Here is a 23,992-nt window from a genome sequence, read left to right as displayed (position 1 = left end):
AATCAGAAACCTTGCATATATCATTAATGTATAGTATAAATAATTTAGGTCCCAAAACAGAACCCTGAGGCACTCCACATACAATGTCCAGCTCACTCGATTGGTATTCACCCAACTTCACAAATTGACGCCTCTGTGTCAAATAACTTTTAATCCAATTCAAAACCAATCCTCTGATCCCATATTTTTCTAACTTATCCATTAATAACTCATGATTGATTGTGTCAAATGCTTTTTTTAGGTCAATAAATATTCCCATCGTGTATTTCCTCTCATCCATAGCACTTGTTATGTCCTCCATTAGGTCAGTAATGGCCAGAGATGTCGATCGGTTCGACCTAAAACCATACTGGCAATCAGAGAGGATTTTATGTCTATCAATAAATGTGTCTAATCTGTTATTAAAGAGTTTTTCCAAGATTTTTGAAAACTGTGACAACAGAGAAACTGGTCTATAATTTGTGAAGTTGTTTATACAGTGGAATAACCTTTGCTCTTTTCATATTAATGGGGAACTGACCAAGTCGAAACGACATGTTAAAAATATGGGTTAATGGTTTGCATATCCCCTCGATTGCCCATTTAACCATTGTCACACTGATACCATCATATCACTGGATGATTTATTACCACATTTGTTCACTATATCTATAATTTCCTTTTCAACAATTGGCTTAAGAAACATAGAACACATATTCCTTTCAATAGTATTGTTATTTATATTGACATTTGTACAAATGGTACTTGCTAAGCCAGGACCCACATTCACAAAAAACCTATTAAACTTCTCAACTACATCCTCAAATCTGTTGACCGGTGTATCATTGTCCATAAAATAAATAAATATTGTAAATAAATAAATAAAAATTGTGTATTTGTTACATCAGACTCAGTAAATTTGTAGTAGTAAATTTATAGCGCTTTCTCTAAACAAAATGATTTAATCGTGATTTTGGGCAATCCAATTGTCAACAGCTTACAAATAAGTATATTTGGGCTCAAAATGCATTGTTAAAATTAAAGATCTGTGATACATTTTTCAGCAGCACTCTTCTTTCAACTTGTGCTCTTCTAGATCTCTGAAATACAGTGACCTGCGTCTGATAGACTCCAGCTACCTGACCCGTACAGCCCTGGAGCAGGAGGTGGGTCTGGCCTGCACCTATGTGTCCAGGGATGTGGTCCAGGAGCCACAGAGGGCCATGGCCCCTCTGGAATCAGATGGAGATAAGGCCACCACAAGCTTGAATGATGGAGATGAGCTGGAAAGACCCCAGAGCAATGGCAGTGCTACAACCAAAACCTCTGGTGAGTCTCTAGATCCTGGATCATAGGATTAAATATCCAAATCCACCACTTGGCAAGAAGTTAACCTCAATGACTCTGTATACTTCATTTTACATTATATTCATGGGAACACATACTGGAGGGTTTTACAACACAGTTTATTTATCTGTTTTTCTCATTTTACTCAGGTTCTTTGGCAGAGAATGGTGTCAGTTCATCTGACATTGCAGACCTTTTCCAGAAGCCCTCCACCTCCACCTGCCCACCTGACGGCGTCGTCATGTTGGACATGGGGACAGTAACACAAGGATTCAAGCAGGAGTGCGATTCCCTGGGAGGCCAGCTCTCCTCCAACTCCTCCAAAGCATCCAAGACTCCTCCTTCCCTCTACTCCAGGTCCTCCTCTTCCTCCCCCTCCCCATCTTCCTCCTCCACCCAGAGGCCCAGCCAGTCCACACAGTATAGTCGTGACTCCCAGCCCGCTCGAGTGTCACCGCGGACAGTCATCATGTCCCGAGCGGCGTACAGTCTGCTGGCAGGGGAGTCTGGGAGCCAGCTGAGCTCCTTCTCCCTACTGCCACATGCAGATGTGGCCTGGAGCAGCCCGCTGAGGCCCCTTATCACTCACCACCTGCAGGAGGTAGAGCAGAGCATGTACTACCGCCAGTGGACCATCGCCAGGCAGCATCACGCCGATTATGAAGCGCCACCTGTGCCACATCCTCGGCGTTTGTTACTCAGTGGACCCCCACAGGTAACAAAACACAAGTACTACTTCCCCTTTAAGTACATCTTGTAACTGATTGAAATATGAAACCTGAAATATATATACATTTTGTACAGAATATCAGCTCACTCCCACATAAAGGATATGAGCTAATCAAAAAACTTTAAATAAATAAATAAAAACTGAATGAATAAACTGATCAATATGCGCTTATTTTAGATAAAACTTTTTTTTTCTGCTGAAAATGCAAAAAGAAAATTGGCAGTATTACAGAGATGACTTTTTTGTTATTTGCTAGGTGGGGAAAACTGGTGCCTACCTGCAGTTTCTTCGTATTCTGTTTCGGATGCTCATCAGACTGTTGGAGGTAGATGTGTATGATGAGGAAGAGGAGGAGGAGGAAGGTGAGAATCACTGGCACTCCCTGTTTCATTTATTTTGACTTATTGTGGTGTTAAATACATCAGATATATAAAGAAAACTAACGTCAGATTGTCCTTTTCATGACTCACTTTCAGAAACATCGGAGGTTACAACTCCAGTAAATACTCAGTGGCCTGATGTTGAGGAAATTCGAAAGATGCCCTTTGACCCCTACCCCCGAGACCCTAAGTTCAAGAAGGCCAGCCCCGTTTACTCTGACAAGATGCCAAAGTGCTTAAAAGGTCAGCAGAAACATGCAAACACTCAACAGTGGGTCTCTTAGTTAAATATTGTAAACTGCCATTGTAGATACAAACAACTGGGCATTAATGCATATGTTTGATTTTCATAGTTGTATTTGAAGATTTTAAGCACGAAGAAGAGATCCAAACACCAGCCAAACGAAAGACCAAATCAATATGTCTGAGTAGGTTTGCCGCCCACAATGCCTTTCATCACTGTGAGCAGTGTCATCACTACTGTGAGTCAGGGCCGGCCACACAGGTGAGTGCAACATACAGACTGTCATCAAACATCTCTCTCAGTTCAACAGCTGCTATACTGCAGATGTACAGTTACATAAAATACTTTGACAGGTTAGGATATCACTACTCACTATTAGTGCATGTGTGTGTTGTAGCTGCCGGAATGCACCTTCCATGCATTCACATTCTGCTCGTCCATGCTGGGGGAGGAGGTCCAGCTCCACTTTGTCATTCCCAAAGCTAAGGAGCAGCACTTTGTCTTCAGTCAGCAGGGCAACCACCTGGAGAGCATGCGCCTGCCTCTGGTCTCCACTAAGGTTAGTTTATCATTCTCTGAATATATGAATAAGCACACAGGTGTTTTAGTGAGTATGTAGCTATATATATCACAACAGAGGGTGAGCGTCTTCATCTCTCCATGCTAAAATTCAAAACTGAGACATCTATTAAAAATGCCTCCTTTGAATCATTCTTAATATTAGCTGAGTCAAAACTTTACTTTTCTTTCTCTTTTTCTGTGGCTGTCTCTAGGACCCTGACGTGTTAAAGAGCCCGATCTTCACCCCGACCACAGGACGCCAAGAACACGGTCTGTTTAACATTTTCCATGCCATGGATGGCGCCGCTCATCTGCACATCTTGGTGGTTAAGCAATTAGAGATGCCCCTCTACAGGAAGTACTGGCCCAACCACATCTTGCTTGTCCTGCCAGCTATGTTCAATAACGCTGGAGTTGGTGAGCAGTTTGACTGAGATATCTCAACTGTAATTCATTTTTCTGACCTCCACCAATTGTCGATCACCGGAACAAAACTAAGCCAGGGGCAGAAAAGTGTATCACATCACCAACATGCATGCACCTACATCCTCTTGTGCACTCTTAAAACCTTTGCCCCATAGCACCATTAGTGGTTAAAGCCTCCAGTGTACCTTTAAGTCCAGAACACCGAGCAATTTATCTCCCTGCTGATATGAGTGATTTATTACAATGAGTGAGCCAAACTCATCATATATTGATTACAGTTTGTTTACAATGGATAAAAGGTCAAATCTTGCCTTACATAACCAGCTGGAGAGCACCACCATGTATGAAACATATACAGCAGATACAGTATGTAAGATAGCCCATCAGGTGCATGATCTGTTTGAAGTGGGTGTAACTGAACTAAATGTTTCTCAGATCGATAACAGGGATCAGTGAGTTTAAAGACCATTAACCATTTTTGTTTTACAGTAATCCTCAGTGTCATTGTGGCCACATGCACTATATCTGGTCAGGAAATACACTTTATACTGTATATTCAAACATTTATGTATAGTACCTTACAACATGAACTCACAGTATTTTCTCAACTGTAAGAATTCACTTGTAAATTTGTAATGCATACACTCTCTTTGCAAATTTAATGCTCAGCTTTTAAATATGATTTGCATAGCTTATTGCCTCCAGCAGAACTGTGTTTTTGATCAAAGAGCACTGTAGGTATAAACATTGGGAGAACGCATAAATGAACAACTGGCGTGTGTGCTCCTGTCGGTTTAAGGTGCTGCACGCTTCATGATCAAAGAGCTGTCATACCACAACCTGGAGCTGGAGAGAAACAGATTGGAGGAGCAAGGTGTCAAAAGGCAGGATGTATGGCCTTTCATTGTCATGATGGATGATTCCTGTGTGCTGTGGAACACCCAGCAGGCAGGGGACAGCAGGTAGTAATTGTTTGCTGTTTGAAAAATTAGCAGAGATGAGCTGCTGACCTTTTTGTGTTCTAATTTTTCACATTAATTATCATTCCGACTGACTTTTAGCTCTAGTTACCTCTAGTTTAATATGCATGTATTGTAATATTAAAATACCCCTGATAAAAGAAGTGCAGATAGTATTTAATAAATGGGTAAAATTAACATTTTTAAACTATGTTTTACTAAAAAATGCCTTCTTATGTTTGGCTGCCCTGTCCTCCCATTACTCGTTCAGTGACACATTAGATGGAAGCTCAACCCTCACTAACGTGTCTCTGAAGATGGTGCTGCAGCATATGGAAACCACACCCAAGATCACCCTGTACGCAGTGTGCGGTATTCGCAAATGGAGCAGCAGCCTGACTCGCAAGTCTCCCTGCCACCCCTTCGGCCGGTGTCACCTCCATGACTTTGTCATGCTCAATGTGGACCTGACGCAGAATGTTCAGTATGACCTTAATCGGTAAGTTAGCAGAGGATTGTGTCAGCAACACATTTAGCAAAAACGTCAACATTTTTAAAATTTGACATTGCTGTTTTGTTCCTATGTGCAGGTATAGCAGCGAGGAGGTGGACTTTAACCTAAGGGTGAACAGCAGTGGGCTGCTGCTCTGTCGCTTCAACTACTTCAACATGATGAAGAAACACATTCCAGTTGGGGGAAACAAAGACTTCCTGGTCAAGCCTAAACTCGTGGTGGGTGTCTTGTTCACACAGTGTAGGCCCATTTTCAGTAGGCTTTTATTGTCTTGTGTCTTCATGCAGCATGAAACATCATATAATACTAAACCACTTTCTTCTCTCCCCAGGAAATAGAAAAGCCTACTTCAGTCAGCCCGTCCCAGTATGTTTGCGCCCCAGACAGCGAGCAGATGCTCCTAGATGCCCCGGCCCAGTTCCTGTTCGAAAGATTTCTGCAGAGCTGCAGCCACAGACTATTTCCAATGGCTATTCAGAACAGAGACAACCCAGTTCTGTCCATTGACAGCTATCTCAACGTCGGTCCGGAGGTAAGCTCTCCCATGAGGCTACAGTTGAAAGCAGGAGAGAAGACTAGACTATTAGCATCATCCCTTGAACTAAAACCTTCTGGAAACTACTAGCTTCCTGCAGCAAAGCTTTAAATCTTCTCAGAGAAACCAGTGACTGTAAATTTAATTCATTTTGCAGACAGTTCATTGTATAGGGAGCTGTATACATAAACGCAGTTTCACCTGTCTGTTCAGACTAGGTCCAGGTAATAACAAGATGCTCTGTTAAGAAAAAGTGTAAATTGCTTGCAACTTTGCAGGTAATAGTCCAAGAATAGCTTTATAAATTAAGTAATGCCAATGGAGAAATCTTCAAGAGCTTAAGGCATACATAGTGCAGTGACAAGTTAGGACCTCACAGTTTATATTGAATCTTAGTGCCTTATGATATACAATAATTAGCTGACTTGGGTCACCAGATTGTAATAATGGTAATAGAAAAGACTTTCAAACAAACTTTCAAACCAGTGGACCTTCATTTTTTGATAATGAAAGATTAAAAATATATGTTAAGGGCGGTACAATAAAATTGGCAGTCAATTAAAAAAACAATAAGGTTCAAACTTATCGGGACCTGTCGGCTCATTAACATCCAACTTCTTGAGCGAGCACTAAAAGTACCTTTGTCCAAGTAATAGCTGTAAAATGAAAAGGCTGCCCGATACTGTAGTTACCACTGGCTTAGAATAAGGAGTACTACATTTTAAAATATACATATATTTCTGCCTTTATCTCAAAATTTCCTAATCAAGGATTCTACCAAATCAAACATTTTCGTTGTAGGCCCTGACATGCATAATCAAATATATTTGAACACTTGCTGTTTCAGGGGTTTCACAAAATTGTTAACTATTACAAAAAAAGAAAGGCCTGCTGAATAGGTTTATTTCAAATGTTTATATAAGGCTAAATAAACAGAAGTGTGTTGCACAATTTTACCATCTGTTTTGCTGAGAACATTCTGACCTGCATCCGTGCACATATGCAAACAACGAATGCTAACAAAGCATATTTGTATTGTACATTTGTGCATATGAGGTGATAACAGTCTGTGCACTCTGCACAATGTCATTATATGCTAACCTAGACATGTTTCTTGTGTTTGTGTTTTTTCCTGTAATGGAAATAAATCATGGTGCACAGTTGCACACAATGCAACCTATAGATTTGCTTGTAAGGATGTTATTAGCTCCATGCAGGGATTATTAAATTGATATTTTTGTTGTCTTTTGTCATAGATTACTGTGTGTTACATCAGCTCACGTCCACACTCCACCAACCTGAACCATCAGGACCTGGTGTTCAGTGGTCTACTGCTTTACCTCTGTGACTCCTTTGTGGTCTCTGGACTCCTCAAGAAATTCCGGTTCCTCAAAGGTGACCCATCAGTGTAGTCACAGTTAATGTTGTCTGTTTCTGTTGTCATGTAGTCGACTTCTAGTTATTCTATTATGCCACAATGGTACATGTGCTACATGGCACTGTTTTGTCACTGTGGGATTTCTCTGCATATGGTCTTGTGTCTTTCTGTGCATTGACCCATTTTTGTGATCACAAGACCTCAAAAATAGCACGATATAAAACAGTATGCACAGAACACCACATACCTGCACTTCATAAAATAGATGATCTGATTGGGTTTTAGGACGTTGCCCATAAAGTATCATAGTAATTAAAGTAACATATTCTTTAACTACTGACATCATACCTTGATATACAGACGAGTGACAAGCAAGGAAAAGCCTAAATAAATGAGTGGTCTCTTCCAGGATGACAGTGTCCCCATCCATAGGGCACGAGGGGTCACTGAGTGGTTTGATGAGGATGAAAATGATGTGAATCAGATGCTATGGCCTTCACAGTCACCAGATCTCAGCCCAGTTGAACACCTAGGGGAGATTTTGGACCAACGTGTTAGACAGCGTCTCCACCACCATCATCAAAACACAAAATAATGAAATATCTTTTGAAAGAGCACTGACTGTGTCATTGTTATTACTGTATTATAATTAAAGTTGTTAGCTCTGACGAAGCCCTGGTGGGTTTAAGAAAGAACAGGACTAGCAGGACTAGTATTCTAGTTTTCTATGTAGTCTGTATCATCTAAGTTTTGCCCCTGACTATGCCTGCAGGTGCCACCCTTTGTGTGATCTGCCAGGACCGAAGTTCCCTCCGTCAGACTATTGTTCGACTGGAGCTAGAGGACCAGTGGCAGTTCCGGCTGCGGGACGAGTTTCAGACAGCTAACTGTAGTGAAGATCGACCCCTCTACTTTCTGACTGGCCGCCATGTTTGAAACTATAACCGCTGTGGTCCACCGCTCTGCTGCAGAAACACGATCAGAAATGAGGATAGATTTGATTCCAAACCAGCCAGTAATCATAATTCCTGCCACCCCACTGGAATGTGGGATATACTGAAGTAGAAGACCTGAGGTACCCCACAAGTAGACACATGGCAAGCTGCTGTAGCTTTTCTTCATTTGTACTACAGTGCACTATGCCTGGCTCTGAAGAGGGTCAGTGCATGCAAACCTTGCTTGTAGCTGTCTCCACTTGAGCTTGTGTTCTACTGAAGAAGCACAGCTGAAGCAGAACTTCTTTTGTTTTATTGTTGTATTTTGCAAAAATGGACGCTCTGCGATCGGTAATGTGACTATTTGAAGATTTTATGTGTACACGAACTTGGCAGTATGTCCCATCCTGGACACACATGTTTATCTCAGGGTTTTAAGAGAGATCTAAGGGAGAGGTGACGCTTGTCTCCCTATTGATCATGTATTTCTGGCATTAACCTATGTTGGCACCAAAGACATCCTGAGCTGCACCTTGCATTTTCCTTTCTCTTTACTGGTCCCTTCTCACCTGCTTTGCCTCTCAAACTCCATGAAGCTCAGCAATTGTAAAAAGTCAGCTCACTTTATTAAAGAATAATAAATATAGACAATGGTCTGTAATGGATTTCTATCATCAAGAGTGTCAAATTCTACTGTAACACCAGTGGGATTCAAACAATAACCAATTATTTGAGCTAGCACATTTAACTACAATTGAGGACTCCTCTCGTGCCTGTGAAATATTTATGTGGCATAGATAATCCTTCTCACATCAAGTTGTGGTAGACAGAGTTTGATAATAGACACCAAATAACTTTTATGTGAATATATTCACAACTAAAGAAAAGTACCAGTTATGTCCTTTCAAGAATGTTGGGCATTATTATTCTGTGATGGCATGAATATGAAGTTGATGTTCTCCAAACCAGACGATAGATGACTTGCTGCAGGGTTTGATTTTTACAACGCGTCTGTTAATGTGCATGCAACATGGAAGTATAGTCTAATGTATTTTACACTGAGGCATTTACTGACTTAGGTAATAGAGATTTTAAGCATAATTACATGAAGCCAAGCAAGCCACTTCACTGCCAAATATCCTGCTACTGACTGTGCCTAGATTTCCCCTCTGGTCGTTTTGTTCATGTTCTGAGGCTGATTGTACTGTATATTGATAATCTGAACTACCATTAACACCTTAAATTCATCATCTGCCATCTTAAAGGATAATTAAAGCAAATGGTTCAAACTGCCAAAAGCAGCAGAACAGGTCACTTGATATACTTGAAATCAGAACGTTTCTGCACAGGGTTATCCAAAGAATATTCCTTAGGGGACATTTCACACAGTCACAGCTCAACTGATGCCTTTTTCAGACCAATGAGAATGAAGAAACCATTTAATTGGGAGGGCAAGAAATGTTTGTCTGAGTGAAGCAAGATGAAATAATTGGATTTTGGACTACTGTACTGTTTAAAGCTTTGTTTACTTTATTAATATATTATTTCATCCCCTTAACCACTGAGGGTTACTGCTGTTTTTTAGTCTTGTGTAATGTTTGCCGGTATATTTTGGTTACAGTGTCTTCTGCATTTTATGTTATGTTGCAAAGACAAGAAGTATCTACCTAGATGTGTCCTTAACCGTATGTCTGTACCCCCTCCTGTTCTTGTGTTGGATTTGTATTGAAAATGAAAATTTGGTCCATGAGGGATTCTTATTTATTTGACAAGCATTTTGAACTGATAATCATATTGAAGTGTAATATTTGACTGCATGCTGAGCTTGCTTAAACCAAGAGCATGTGTACTCTTCAAAACCATCTATGAAGGTTTTGCACAAGACCCAAAAAATGATTAGATCTACTGAATGTCGGTGGGGGCAGGAAATGTGAACTTGCACTATACAAGTAGCCAGCAGAAAAAACATTTCCATATAGGCAAAACAATTCGATTAAGTTCCCCAAACCCCCAGAATTAGTCAATATAACACTGCTGATTAATACTTTATTGTTAAACTCCAATGGTCCATTGAATGTGTCATTCTTTTTTTTGATAATTTAATACTTAATATGCAAACTGCTCTTGCAATCTCCACTGAAATGCGTTTGGTAACCATGTGCAGCCCACTTGTGGCCTTGGTGTTTAGGTGATCTACCTCATGTTTGCCGTTGTGGTTGCGGGCTGTCAGCATGCGACATTAGAGCCATGCTATTGTTGTTGACAACTGATGAATGTAATAAAGTTTATGAATGTAACTCAATATTTTTTCTGTGGTTTTCATGGGTAAATCTGAAAACAAAACATGCAACAGTAGTACAACACATTACAGACAATACAAACTCAGGCTGTGCATAAATACATTTATTTTAATTTCTAGTAGGCATCTAAAGGTTTCCAAATTTACCAAATAAATTTAGAATTTTGAACTGAGGCCTTCTTTTGATTCTAACTCTTTCTATAGAGTTTTTGTCAGGAACTAAATTTTGCCAGGTATCTTTTCCCTAACCCTAACACTAGATACAGTACAGTTGTTTAGAATGATGTACTCCCAGAAAAGCTTTAGTCAAGTGCAACTCCAGAAAACCTGAGTGTACAAATAGCCCCAGAGCCTCTTACAGGTTTGTTGAGTGGTTAAAGGGGTGCACCACTGATTTAGTAGAGGCATCCCCTGATCTTACATTTTCCATAATGCAACGCGATTGCACAATTCATTAGAACTGCCTCCCGGTTGCCCATTTTTGTAACACAGGCTTACTAGGACTTAACCCCAAACTAAAAAAACCCTGATGATGTCATCAGGGCTTTTTTCATTTCTTTGAAAAGGTCTCCCCAGAGCCACAGAAGACATTATAAAACCTCTTGCACAAGCTGTGTAGTACTCCTTGTAACTACTAAACTGAACTTTATGTGTAACATCAGTGGAGAGACCATTCAAGCTGTCCATTTGTTTTAATGATTAAACATGTCACTTTTTAATGTTTTTATTTATTTTTTTACAAGGCTTCCCATCTACCTGCTGTGTCTTTCAAAATGTGTTGCAAATGCATGAATTCAAATCTTGAGTAGTGTTGTTGAAACTAATGTGCAGCCCTGTCTATAGTCTGGCATTAATAAATCTCTCGCTATCACCTCAGCATTCAAGCCTAGGCTGTACTGCTGAAGAGCATAACCCAGACCCTTGCTCATTTCCTAAGGACAATCTCCCTGATATTTGTCTCACTCCAGCACCTCTGTAACCATGCTGTTAGCATGCACAATGACCCCATCACTATCAAGAGCAGGCATTGCTCCATAATGGATGCTAGGTTCTTCTCTGGCTTCACTCTAATGGCACAAGGGCATTGTTGGTCCTGTGACAATGCTATTTCAGCTCTTACAAGGTAATATTAGAGAACACTTCAACCTACAACCCCCGTGTGATATAACACAAAGCTATTTTCAGCTAGGATAAGGGAGAGAGGACAAAATGGTTGCCATGCTGATTCTTGCAACTCTTAATTGCTCTTTTGGGAAAGATATATTGTGCTCAAATCCCAAAAGAGGCATGTCTCTAAAAGATCTTGATCTCCCGTAATGATTCATATGTAACAAAGTTACAGTATTTATAGAGAAGGCAAAGGGTTAACTGAATGTTTTATGATCACAGCTGCACAATACCATATGCACAAATTGGTTATTTTTCTTTGATTATATTGTAATTTTAATTGATAGTTTATTTGATTTATTTCATTGTTTGATATGCGCTTTGAGTGAACACTTCAGTGAATACTTTGAAGAAAGAAAGGAAAAGAGTCTCTTGACATTTCCCACTAACTGATTTCTTTCAGTTATTGAGTCCTCAGGCAATGCAGTATTTAATATTAAACTACTTTTGAAATCTGGCATACCACTGATCCTGTGGAATATTATCTTCAATTTCATCATAACACATTAAAGCACATTTGGCTTACTGATCTATAACTATATGATTATGAGCAGAGATACCAACATCCATAATAGAGGGATTCCTGTAATATAATTTTTATTGATGGGAACCATGAGTAAATCGCTCATCCCTCTTGGCAGTCTACTCTAATTACTCTCTGGGTTCCATAAGCCATCAAGCTAAAACCAAAGCTTATCTGTCTGTCGGCTTACTGGGGGGTAAGTGGAGTGCTGGTGGATTAAGTTTGCCTTTGGAGCAATGCATATCCTATCAGTTGATAAGCCCGTGAGTGTGAAGTGAGTCAATTCCAGGGACCGAAACCCTGTACTGTGATGTGAGAGGAGAGGGAGGGTGACTTTGCAGTAACCTGCTGGTCATGCAGTAAGTCAGCTCCAATGGCAGACAGTAAAATGTCTTGCCTTCAGGCAGCGAGTCTGTTGCTAAAGGTGAGGCCCTGTGCAAAAGGAACACATCATGTGACCTTCTAACCATACAGTTTATCAGTAGTGATAGGTGTAAATCCCCATTGATGCAGACAGACAAAAAAAGAAAAAATCAAATTGCTTATACAAGCACATGCAGTAGAGACAGCAGACAAATGGACCTAGACTCTGATTAGTAATTTATTAAATACAGCATATTACACTCATGTTGGTAATGTGCATATACTAGTACTGTACTATAGAGATACTTCTTTAATTTAAAATCTTATTGCTGCACATATTAAACAGAATGATTATTCTTATTTTATTTCTTTTTATCTAGTGTACAAAATGAAATGCAGCATCCTATGAGAAAACACAAAAGTCCTTTGTGCTACAGATTAGAAATGATGTTAAGGTTCAGGACTTGACACTGATGAGCCACCTGCTACTCAATGGACACTTGGCAGAACAAAGAGACACCAACATTCCACAGGAACAGGAAGTCAAAATCCTTCATGCAGTGCATTGCTGAAAGCCTGGCCACCGGTCAGATCTACTTGTTTCATCCATGCCAGCTCAGACACCGTAGCCAGGCCCTTGAACATTGCTTGCAAAACAAAACAACAATAACAACAAAAGACAATCAGATTCCATTAATGATAGGATGCAGTTCATAAAGCAACAACCACCACTTCAGACAGCCAAAGTGTGCATTAATTCATTCACATGACTGCGTGCAGCACTGTCTGACTTTTTTACAGAAATAACCACCAATGATTCTCTCTCTCTCTCTCACACACACACTTCTATCTTTGTGAGGACACTCATTGACATAATGCATGCCCCATGTGAGGACACCCATTGACATAATGCATGCCCCCTACCCTTACCTTAACTATCAGAACTAAATGCCTAACCTTAACCCTTCCCCTAATACCTAACACTAAACCTAAGTCTAACCTGAAGCCTTTAACCAAGTCTTAACCCTCAAAAAGCTGTTTCAGAAAGTGAGGACCAGTCAACATGTCCTCACACTGTAACAAAAAAAAATGTTTTTATTGGTCCTCACTATATATCAAGTACAAGAACACACACACACATGCAAAGAAAATCCTAATGGAACTGATATACTGTTCTGTTCAGCCTTTGGGACATCATTTCATACACTGAATGAAATTAATAAACAAAGAATCAGGGAGAAACAGCTAGCATGGACATATCCAAAGGAAACAAAATCCACCTACTACCTCTGGTATTCAGATTTTTTTTTTTATTATTTAACCTTTGGACAGAGAAAAGCTAGCCTTTCCCCACTCTTTTCAGTTTTTATGCTAAGCTAAGCTAATGGACAGCTGACTATAGCTTCATATTTAACAAACTGGCGTAAGAGTAGTGTCAATCTTCTCAACTAACTCTCTGCAAGAAAACAAAAAAGCATATTTCCTGTAACATCAAACTATTACTTTACAGAAGCAAACAACCGTATGCCAAGTGGTAAACGATAACATCAACGTTTAAATAATGAAAATACAAACTAAAGGAGGATGACAAAACAAAATTACACAGACAGGAAATGAATAAATAAAGAAAATCCCTGAGGGCTAAAATCCTACTGATATAAGTACTAAATGCTTCATGAACAGTGATGACTATTTTCATGTACAGTACTTGTTAACTTCAAAAGAAAATGATTGCACAAGGTAATCACATTTTTTTTTTTGCTAGCTAATTCAACTAAGCAATATGGGCACATATTCAGCATTTCAACAGTGACATGAACAACTGTGTTTGTTTTTTAAAAAGCACACCATTGAGAGCATGATCACATACAATGACTTGTGTATGGAATAAATGAATGTTGAATGCAACACAAACACTGCGTTCAATAAGATGTGTCCTTCAAATGAGAAGGACGTTTTTTTTTTGCTTGTGGCTGGAGGAAGAATGGGGCGGAAGGATGGAGGTCAAAGACAAAATAAAGTCAGGGAAATGAAGGGGAAAAAGAACTGTACCAGGCGGAGAGGGAGGGGAAAAGGATGGCCGGAATGCATTAAGGAGGGATGAAGGGCAAGGATTGAAAAGAAGGAATAAAGGATGAAATACAGTAAGGAAAGGTGGATGGAAAAAATGAAGGATTAAAGGAAGGAAGAAAAGAAAGAAGAAATAAATAAGAGAGGCTCTTATCAGGAGAGGTCGTTGAGTCGGCTGCCTTGTTCGATGACTGCCTTAGCAAACTGCTTGAAAACTCGGTCCATATAAGTGCTGTGCCGAGGCCACAGGCCCTCGAGGAAACCAATATGGCCACCGTGGCAGGTGATGAGCAGGGCCAAGTTAGGGTTCTGTTTCACTGCCTCCACTGGAATGGCTGTAAAGACAACAAAGGAGTCAGGCCCTGTTTTCTTCTCTATAGACAACATTCTCATTCTTCATGCCACCATATTAGCAGTACCAGTAATCCTACAGTATACAATCTATTTCACCATATTCTATAATAATAGATTTTAAAAAAAGCAAAAGAAGTCGCAGAAAATCTGGCGAGGTTGCTAGAACTTACCATGAGAAGGGGAGAAGACATCATCAGCAGCATTCAGACACAGCATTGGCACCTGGACAGATTTCAGCTTGTGAACAGGGCTGGCATCACGGTAGTAGTCATCATTGGTGGGATAACCGAACATTATAGAGGTGAACCTCTCATCAAACTCTCTGATGGTCCTTGCCTGTAGGGAACATGTGATATAATACATTTTCTGACCATCTCATTTAACTCCATGAGCATTTACAGCCAAGTGTCACTGAGAATAACCGCCTACCTTCATGACATGATCAATGTCATAACACTTTTCAAGCACTGGTCTGTGTCTGGTGGGGAGATTAAAATAATAAGGTCACCCACTGAAGTTAGCTGAAATGATTTGCATCTCTATAATGTCCCTCAAGAATGTCAACAAGGTTGTAACAACATAATAGGACAACAGTTAAACTTCACCTGAAAAGCAGTATTCCAAAAGTATTACGGTGCATTTACACCATGCCCATGTTAATATACATATTGGAATGTATTGTGAGAATTATATTTATTAAATGTTATCAGGCTTTTAAAATATGCTTTCTTTACTGGCAAATGAAAATGCAGCAGCAGTCGAGCATCTCTGCCTTGCACTGTCAAAATCAAAAATCTAAATTAAATACGCAAGCCCCAGTTATTCAAGCTTCTGAACGATTAACCCCCACTTGCTGGCAGCGAGTTAGTGGCTGTGGTAACCCTGCTCTGGCCCTGGCTCACCTATGAACAGAAGCTTGTAGGCAGCTGGTGAGGTAGGAGTTGAAGAGCAAACGGTCCAGGGGTTTTTCCAGTGAGGCGGTGCACTCAAATACATCCCAGCCTGCTGAGAAGACTATGACACCTTTCAGGCAGGTTTCCTGGCCCTTGCGCCCCAAGTAGTTGGCCAGCATCATCCTGAATAGGGAGAGATTGTAGAAGATGCTCCAAATGTAAATAAGGGAATACACTTGATATTAACCAATCACACAGTTGCAGTAATAAATGTGAGTGATCTCTCTGTAAATAATTGATGTGATGACTGGGTATTACTTTTTAGGTGCAGGTTTAGTTACCAATGAGCCAGCAGTGCATTTGTGGTGTTTTCTTGTTTACATTTAAGTCACATTCATACATACAGTACTTGTTAGCAGTATGAGATGTCTAGTCCGCTGGTGATGAGTGGCTTCATTACCCGCCCATGGATACTCCAGCAGCCATGACTGGAGCAGCTTCATTGGTCTTCTGGATGTGCTCGATAACGGTCTCCAAATCCTCTGTGTTGGCTGCACAGTAGGTCCTCGGGGTCTGATTGGGACAGGAAGAACATACAGCCACTCGTTTCTTTCTGATTCATGATCTACACAGATCAATCTATCAAAGGTTTGGAGGCACTTTCCCATTCTATGGGTACGTGCGCAAATGAGAAGAACTCCTATAGCTAACAGCAGCAACCATTCAGGTCATGACCTTTTCCATCTTTAGGGAAGATCAGATATTGATATCTGCTGGTGCTGTAGTGTATTAATGCAAAAAGCTCTTGCAGTAAAATGAATCCATATGACATATAAGGAAAATTGAACAGGAGATGAAATGATTAGCTGATTAATCAATTAGTTGAAATGCAGACAATGAATGTGTAACTGTTAATAATGATAAATAACTGATTAATCTAAGTCGATTTTTAAAGAAAACAAAGCCAAACATTCACTGGTTCTAGTGTCATAAATAAGAATATTTGATGTTTTTCCTAGTCTTCTGTGGCAAAAAAAAGTATTATCTTGGAATATTGTATTGTATTATCTTGGAAAAAACAACAAAATGGCAGTGTGGGCTGCACAAACTGAACTCTTTCATGACCCCTGATTTTACTTCATGCAAAAAGCTGACATCCCTGTGAACTGAAATTTACCTCCTACCTCTGAACACTAGCATCCACAGCAACCCCAGTGGATACGGCACTGGCGTTCTAAACCAGGGATTGAGGTTAAGCCCTATATGTATCAGTGTGGTGCAGCGGAAGAACAAGGGGCCTGTAACCCAGAGGTTGAATTATCAAAACCATCCTCTGCTATGTAACTACTCTTACAAATAAACTGAGTGTTTTCTGACTTTCAACTGTTGGTCAGGTAAAGATGTCACAATAGGTTTTGGGAATCTGTAACAATTAGTTATTATACTATTATGGTGTGTTTTTCTCTTCTCAGCCATCACTTGGAAAGTACAAGTTTAAATCAATCTATAAATGTGTAAAGGTGTTTACAAAATTTATGTTCACAACTTTATAACCTTCTTCACCTAAAATAAATTAGAACTGTGTTTGCAGGCTAAGAAGGTATCTTTATCTAATGTTGCAAAGGTACGACTGTACACTCTATGTCGACAAACACTGTGTTATTAATATCTATTCGGGTATTTCTGACTATGATAGTAATGCTGTTCTACATTTTTAAGCAAAGCTAGTAAAATCTCTTTCTACTTAAAACCTTTTTTTGTTCAAGCGAAGAGGTTACTTAACATTAGAAAACAACCCAGCTCTAACTTAAAGGAGCATGTTTTTTAAAGTAAATATAAAGGACCAGTAGTTAGAGAAATATCTGAGCAGACTACACAGGAAAGTGTAATGGAATAGGCATTTTACAAGATCTAGAAATAGGGCACTGATGATAGACTTTGAGGCAGGGGGTGTCTTTCACACATGGGCTCATTATAAAGTGCTGGCCTATTTAAACAGTGGAGGATATTCACACTAACTGGACACAGAGAAAACACTCAGAGGAGCATACAAATACAAATTCATTTGCATAGAATAAGGGTAGAAAATTCTCTCCTTAACCTCACCACACAATACAGTGCCAAGGACACATGGCAAAACTTTAGTTTTTTTAATCTGAATACAGCTGAGGCAACTACATTCTGACTATAATGTAGAATATACAGTATGTTTCAATCAAACTGGACACTTTGCTCTTTTTTTTTTGCAGCTACAACACCAGCAGGACACAGATGATTCACATTTATCCCTACTAAGAGGAACATTAGATTGATTGTGAGAAATCCTTGCCTGCAATGAAATACCATTGTGCACTGGATGAACTGTAGTAATGGTATGAATAGATCAGGGCGATACAGCCGTGCCTCTGTTCTTGAAGTGCAGATGTACAGAAACTGAGGAGAGACATGGAAAAAAAACAGTGGGCATGCTAAGTGCTAGCAGAGGTCAGGCCCATTTTGTTGGCTAAATATACCCGGGTGTAAGAGGACAGATTAAGCCAGGTGTCAGAAAAGGACATGCTCGGCGAGGTCATATTTCGGTGGACCGGCATTAAAATACAGAATCTGCCTGCATCTTAATCCCCGCTGTGCAACAACACTGTCTGTGCAGTGTCTGCTTAGGCTCCCTGTGGGCTCTGTGACACGGGTGTCACAGTCACGCTCGGTGCCGGCTGAAGCAAAGAAAACGACAATTCAACCGGGAAGCTGTCATGCTGATAAACCGGAAAACCATCTGTCCTTCACAGTCCTTTTTATCCTATGTACATCTGTGTTTCTGAATGTGAAAAAGGAATAGAATTTAAGTGAAATAAGAAAGAATTGCAAGTTGAAAGCGTAGATTCTTACCAGTAGTGTTTCACCAGAGACTCCTCTGTTGTTGAATACCACACATCTGAAATACACAAAGCATACACTCTTACAAATCATTATAAGGGTTTATGCTCTTATTGAAACAAGTTCAAGAAGAGCTGAAAAGATAAGTTTGTTTCATCAACTGGTTGGTCAAGACAACATTTGCGACATAATACTGGCAATCAATGAATCATTTAAAGCTACATTATGCAATGTAAGGTAGCGCTAGCATGAAACTCCAAATCATTCCACTCTGCTCCTCCTAGCACTCCCTCTCCCTGCTCCTCTTTACTCTACTATGGCCAGCTATGCTCTGCCCAACTCTTCAGACATTTGTCCTTATGAAATTAGAGGAAATGAGCATGCAACAATACTTGAAAATCTCTGATGGGTTAGAGAGGTCAGTCCCACCCAAAACCTTTTAGAAGCTAATATCTGTGCACTGCTGCCAGTGGTGTCCAATGAGTCTGGGTCACTGGCATTCTGTTTATACTGTAGAGCAAAGGCTACCACCTCCCTCCTTGCCCAACATCGCTCACCAGTCATCAATGATCTGTTGGAGCTGGGCCTGCTGCGTATATAGATGTAGCTCAGCAGTAAGGTGGGGCTGGATAGGGTGTTGGGAAAAGAGGAGAGGGGAGGCGGCGGGGTGCTTAAACACACACTGCAGCATAGACTCGAATGCTGGTACGGGCTAAACTGGAAAGCTTGTACCAGAATAAGCTGTAATTCATTAAGCTACACAGACAGGGGTGAGGGGTGGAAGATGCTGAGTCTGCTGACTCTCTTCCCATGCCTTCCCAAATCTGGGTGAAAGAATAAGTGCAGGGAACACAGGAAGGGCCTAATATAGAGGGAAGAAAGAGGGGAAAAGTGCCTTCCTCTGCAACTCTTCAAGACTGTGCTACGTTTATCTATTTACATAAGCAGCTCTTAACACAAAGTTTAGCTGCCCACTTCATTTGTGCACTTCAGTGTCAGGGGTTTACCTAAATTTTAACCTATAAAGGTTAAAAAAAAAAACATCACGACAAAACCAGATGCCTGGTTTTACCTTTTAATCAGTGTTGGTATGACTGGTTGGTGCATTTTGCTTTGTTTGGACAAAAAGAAAAAAGACAGACTAATTAAAACATAAGGCACAGAGACTGTCAGGGTTGGAATTCAGCACCCTGAATGTGTGTTCAGCACTGGACCTCAGCCAGGGTATCCAGCCAAGCGCACCCACCTATAGCCCAGGTCCCGGCTCTGCTGGACCATGTGCAGGATATAAGACTCTCGGCTGGTGCCAGTCAGACCAGGGAGAAGGAGGACTGTGGGCCTGGTGGCAGGCTCGGGATGAGAGGGGCTGTCATCGTTGTCAAACCAATCCAAAGAGATCTGTCCTCCATCTGCTGCCTTAATAAGCTCACTGCAGAGACAAGCCGGACATGCAACTCAGCAACATGGGTCTTTCTGAACATTATCCTGCACTTTATCTTTGTGTATTTATTTATTTCATTTTCACATGCATACACTCGCATACTAATATTATAGTAGATTTTAGGGTTTTAAATATGCTCATTGCATGGTCATTAAACATTGTTAACATACTCTGGATCCATTCTCTGCACAACTAGTTGTTTCTGTTCGGTTTCAGTGGATTATTTCACTGTATGCACGCACACTGCCAAAGGATATGTGAGTAGAACGCTCACTGACAGCTACCTCATTTCCCTTGTGATCATCTTGTCAGAGTGCTTTGCAACACATACCAAGTTAGAATGAGAAGAACACTGCACCAGTGGTTTCTTATGATCAATCCGTTTCTGGGCTATACAATCCTAGCCTGGCAGGTGAGGTCATTCATTCCCACTTCATACAAGCACAAACCGCAGCCTGTGAGCTAACTTGGTCAACCGGTGGTAAAGACATCAGCATTAGATTACAGAACCGCCATGAAATATGCACTTGAGGCTCGAGTTTGAAGTCAGGGAAGGCCAATCTAAAATGACCAAAGTACAAAGTGGGAGGGGACATGCCTCTAATCCTCTGCTCGCACAATGGGATGAGTGAAATTTCACCCAGCTGGCCAATGACAAACAGGACAGTCTGCACGCTGCTTCGGTCAGGCTTGGGTAACTTCATTATGGGGATGTCCTCTTTCCCCAGAGGGAATGTGATAATGATTTAAGCAAATGTGACCATTAGTCTTAACACGTGTAATAACAGTGAGTTAGTTAAGGCTGGATAAAGTTACTGTGCATTATGAGAATATTTATCTCCTTGAGGAATGGGACAGCAGCAGACAGTCATAGGCAATGTGAATGTCCTTGGGACAGACAAATGATGGAACTAATGATTCAACTGAAGAATTAAATTATTGTTAGTCATAACCATTTATAACAAACCAATGTGTCAACTTTTGAAAACATCAAAATCTCTATTAACAGATCCAGAACAGATCTCTGCCAATATTATTGCTGTAAGGCCTAGCATTAGCTTTAATTGGTTTTAAATAAATGTTTTATGTTAAGGTTGTGGCTAATGTTTATTGTTAATGTTAAGGGTGAACAAAGCAGAGATTTTTTTCTTTCAATTCAACCATAAACATGTGGCTGACAAACAACATATGATTACACTATATAATACAACTTACAGTGTATATAAACACACCTAAACCTAGCCAAAAGGCATGGCTGTGGACATTAGAGAATGTCAGAATGCATAAAACAAACTAAATCAGATTGTATAAAGATGTAATAAATAGTAATCATAAGAAATAAGTCTTTCTTATTATGCCACTGAATTCATTTTAATCTCCTTTATATGCAGGGGGCAAGGAATGCAATACCAATTAATCTTCTACAGAATGTACATTTTCAAGCAGCAGGCAGGGCGGCCCAAGTCTGCATCGTGGCACAAAAGGTCTCTTTCTATTCTGAGCTTTTGAGTCTTGGCTAAGAACAAGATGGTGATTTGTTTCCAAGAGGAAAGAAAGAAATCAGGAAACAGACAATGACAGTTTCTCATTAACCAAGCTAGATTTAGATGTTTCTTTATAAAGCTGTGCACAGTGAGTGGGCATGGAAATATTTTGAATGTATTCCCAGGTTCAAATGCATATGTGCCAGATGAATGTGTCTGCTTGAGAGGAGAACTAAATCTTCACTTTGGGATTTTTGGTTAGTATGTTAGTCACACTGATGACTTACTTTCTGTAAACAACCCCGGGTTTGGCTGTGACAAAGGGTCTCAGCAGAGTCTGGATGCGGCTCTCCCAGCACCAAAAGGTCGGGTAGTAGGTCTCGGATACTATTGGACATTGCTCCCTCAGAAACTGATAGAACTTCTTGCCCCCGGAGATGAGCTGTGGCTTCTGCAAAATACACGTAAATGAAGTCTGGGACAAAAATTGACCTCCTTTTGACCCTCAGGGATCATTTTATATGCTGTTATTTAATACTAAAACAGATCTATTACTGTAAAGCATCATTAGCTCTACAACATGTTTTGTTACATCATATTTTATAACTAATCTGATGCAGATATTAAAACTCTAAAAACAAAATACAAAACACATATAGATGAAACTTCAGTTGTAAAAATTATTTAGACTTAAGCAACTAATTTTATACAAGGTTGTTACTGAGAACAGCCTATGGACCAGAGTGCAAAGTACAGTATATAAGTAAGTTTGTGTGTGTAGAAGAGAATCATTTACTGCTTGCAAACCAATGATGGTAAGATGATGTCATGGGGTAGGACTGGATAAGTCTGACTTCTTCCTACTCCATTCAAGCATGTACTAGGTATAAGCACATTGATATTGGATCATGTGTATGTGTGTTGTCATATCAACTGTTTTTACATGCTTGAAAGAATAAATCAAATCAAATCAAATCAAGTTAAACACAGCACATCTGAACCTACATTTTAAGCCTTTATTACGCTAATACATAATAATAAACGTCAGGCATGCATTAACCTTGCATTACAGATACAAAATAAAGAGCCTTCCACATGTTATGGTATGGTGCTTTCTACATTTCTTTTGCACCTTCAGCTGCCTGTTTTGCTTTGCTTCCATTACACTAGAGACAATGTTGGCCTCATTGGTAATTAACGTTAGCAACACATCCCGGTCAGATTAACGTTTAGTAGGCTATTTTAACTTTTCACTTATTCTATTCATATTTTAATAATCTTAAAGGCATACATGTGTACTCAACAAGTGATGTATTATATTATAAAATCAGCAATGCGAGCCCCAATATAAAATAAATGATGGCAACTCAGCATGCATTACATAAAACCTACCGGCTAACGCATAGTGATGATAGCTTAGCCGAGCTAATGCCGACATCTAATCGTAACTGTGCTGCTACCGATTGATTTAATGTACAGTACTTATATAAGTGCTATACATAGATTGAGATAATTTTGATTTTAGGCATGTATACTGGTTAAAATGTGTCTTGCAGCCGCGGGTCTCTCCCACATGTGCAGGCGTTTAACGTTAGCCCACCGATGTGGACAGATACGACCTAATCGAAACCTCCATCAGCAAATGCACCGGTCGACTTTCATCACTCAGATGTCAGTAATGGTGCGCTTCCGTGAAAAGCACACACCGGGTTTCATACAAGCTATACGGTGTAACGAGTCCCTCCATAGCAGCCACTCAGGTAATAAACCTGAGGTTACTTACCTTCGCTACTGAAATCAGATAGTAGCAGGTGTATGCTGCGCTAAAGCCCAGCACCAGAGACAGTCCTACTCCCGAACCGAACAGCCCAACTTTCACTTGATTTTCGACATAATGCGACAGGTCCCTTGTCAAAATGTTGAAATTCAAGTCCAGCGAGATCATTGCAAGGTCCCTATTTTCTGGATTTCCCCGTACTGCAAAGACAGCGGCCAGCTCGGCTGAAATTCAGCTGTTTCAGCCTGTGAGTACACTATGAAGGAGACAGTCAAGGGGACTTGATGTAGGAGAAATGTGCATGTAGCCGCATCAGCGAGCGGTGGCGCTCTTTGACCGGTGTTCTACCGGCTTACCATTGGAGCTGCTCGGAGCCAGACACTCACCCCCTGCAGTCAACACACGTGATGTGCAGCCTGCGCAGCTGGAGTTCCAGCGTGAGCCCGGATGTCTTCCTTCACTGGAATGGTTCACACCTAAATTTGTCTGTTGAGTATTGTCATATTTGCATGAATGTATGGGTATCTAATTATATAAATACATAAGCAAAATATGCACTATAGGCAACCTTATGTTTTATAAAGAACTGTCGTCTTTCCCTGAGCACCTTCTCCCAACACAGCCCTGTTAAATAAAATGCCTATTGTTAAATATGTTCCCACACTTAAACAAAATATACAAAAGTATTTAAAATGTTTTCCCTTTTGTTCTACAAAATCAACTAACTATACATTATATTATGACTAAAACATTCATTGT

General features: G+C 40.2%; 2 protein-coding genes across 5 annotated transcripts in view; one reads left to right on the top strand and one right to left on the bottom strand.

Annotated features, from left to right (window-relative positions):
- greb1l (GREB1 like retinoic acid receptor coactivator) overlaps positions 1–10,290 on the top strand; it is a 45,649-nt gene extending 35,359 nt beyond the window's left edge. For all 4 annotated transcript variants that reach the window (XM_020591424.1, XM_020591421.1, XM_020591422.1 and 1 more), the window contains 13 exons: positions 1,076–1,308; positions 1,476–2,041; positions 2,313–2,418; positions 2,533–2,679; positions 2,790–2,941; positions 3,078–3,239; positions 3,454–3,658; positions 4,467–4,629; positions 4,898–5,125; positions 5,217–5,358; positions 5,472–5,672; positions 6,932–7,070; positions 7,826–10,290. In XM_020591424.1, coding sequence (XP_020447080.1) covers positions 1,076–1,308; positions 1,476–2,041; positions 2,313–2,418; positions 2,533–2,679; positions 2,790–2,941; positions 3,078–3,239; positions 3,454–3,658; positions 4,467–4,629; positions 4,898–5,125; positions 5,217–5,358; positions 5,472–5,672; positions 6,932–7,070; positions 7,826–7,989 — 2,608 coding nt within the window. In that variant the 3' untranslated portion in view covers positions 7,990–10,290. The remainder of the gene's footprint in view (positions 1–1,075; positions 1,309–1,475; positions 2,042–2,312; positions 2,419–2,532; positions 2,680–2,789; positions 2,942–3,077; positions 3,240–3,453; positions 3,659–4,466; positions 4,630–4,897; positions 5,126–5,216; positions 5,359–5,471; positions 5,673–6,931; positions 7,071–7,825) is intronic.
- Positions 10,291–13,234: 2,944 nt separating this feature from the next.
- abhd3 (abhydrolase domain containing 3, phospholipase) lies at positions 13,235–23,641 on the bottom strand. The gene is made up of 9 exons (XM_020591643.1): positions 23,240–23,641; positions 21,744–21,907; positions 19,778–19,960; positions 18,544–18,589; positions 16,118–16,230; positions 15,667–15,840; positions 15,194–15,242; positions 14,935–15,100; positions 13,235–14,745 (listed from the first exon to the last, which is right to left on the bottom strand). The coding sequence occupies exons 1-9, from the start codon at positions 23,399–23,401 to the stop codon at positions 14,564–14,566; spliced, it is 1,239 nt and encodes a 412-aa protein (XP_020447299.1). The 5' UTR covers positions 23,402–23,641; the 3' UTR covers positions 13,235–14,563.
- Positions 23,642–23,992: the final 351 nt, after the last annotated feature.

Source organism: Monopterus albus, unplaced genomic scaffold (assembly GCF_001952655.1).
Source record: "Monopterus albus unplaced genomic scaffold, M_albus_1.0 scaffold14.1, whole genome shotgun sequence".
Classification (NCBI taxonomy): Eukaryota; Metazoa; Chordata; class Actinopteri; order Synbranchiformes; family Synbranchidae; genus Monopterus; species Monopterus albus.
The sequence above is the reverse complement of the archived record's forward strand: the minus strand, read 5'-3'. Positions and strand labels throughout refer to the sequence as shown.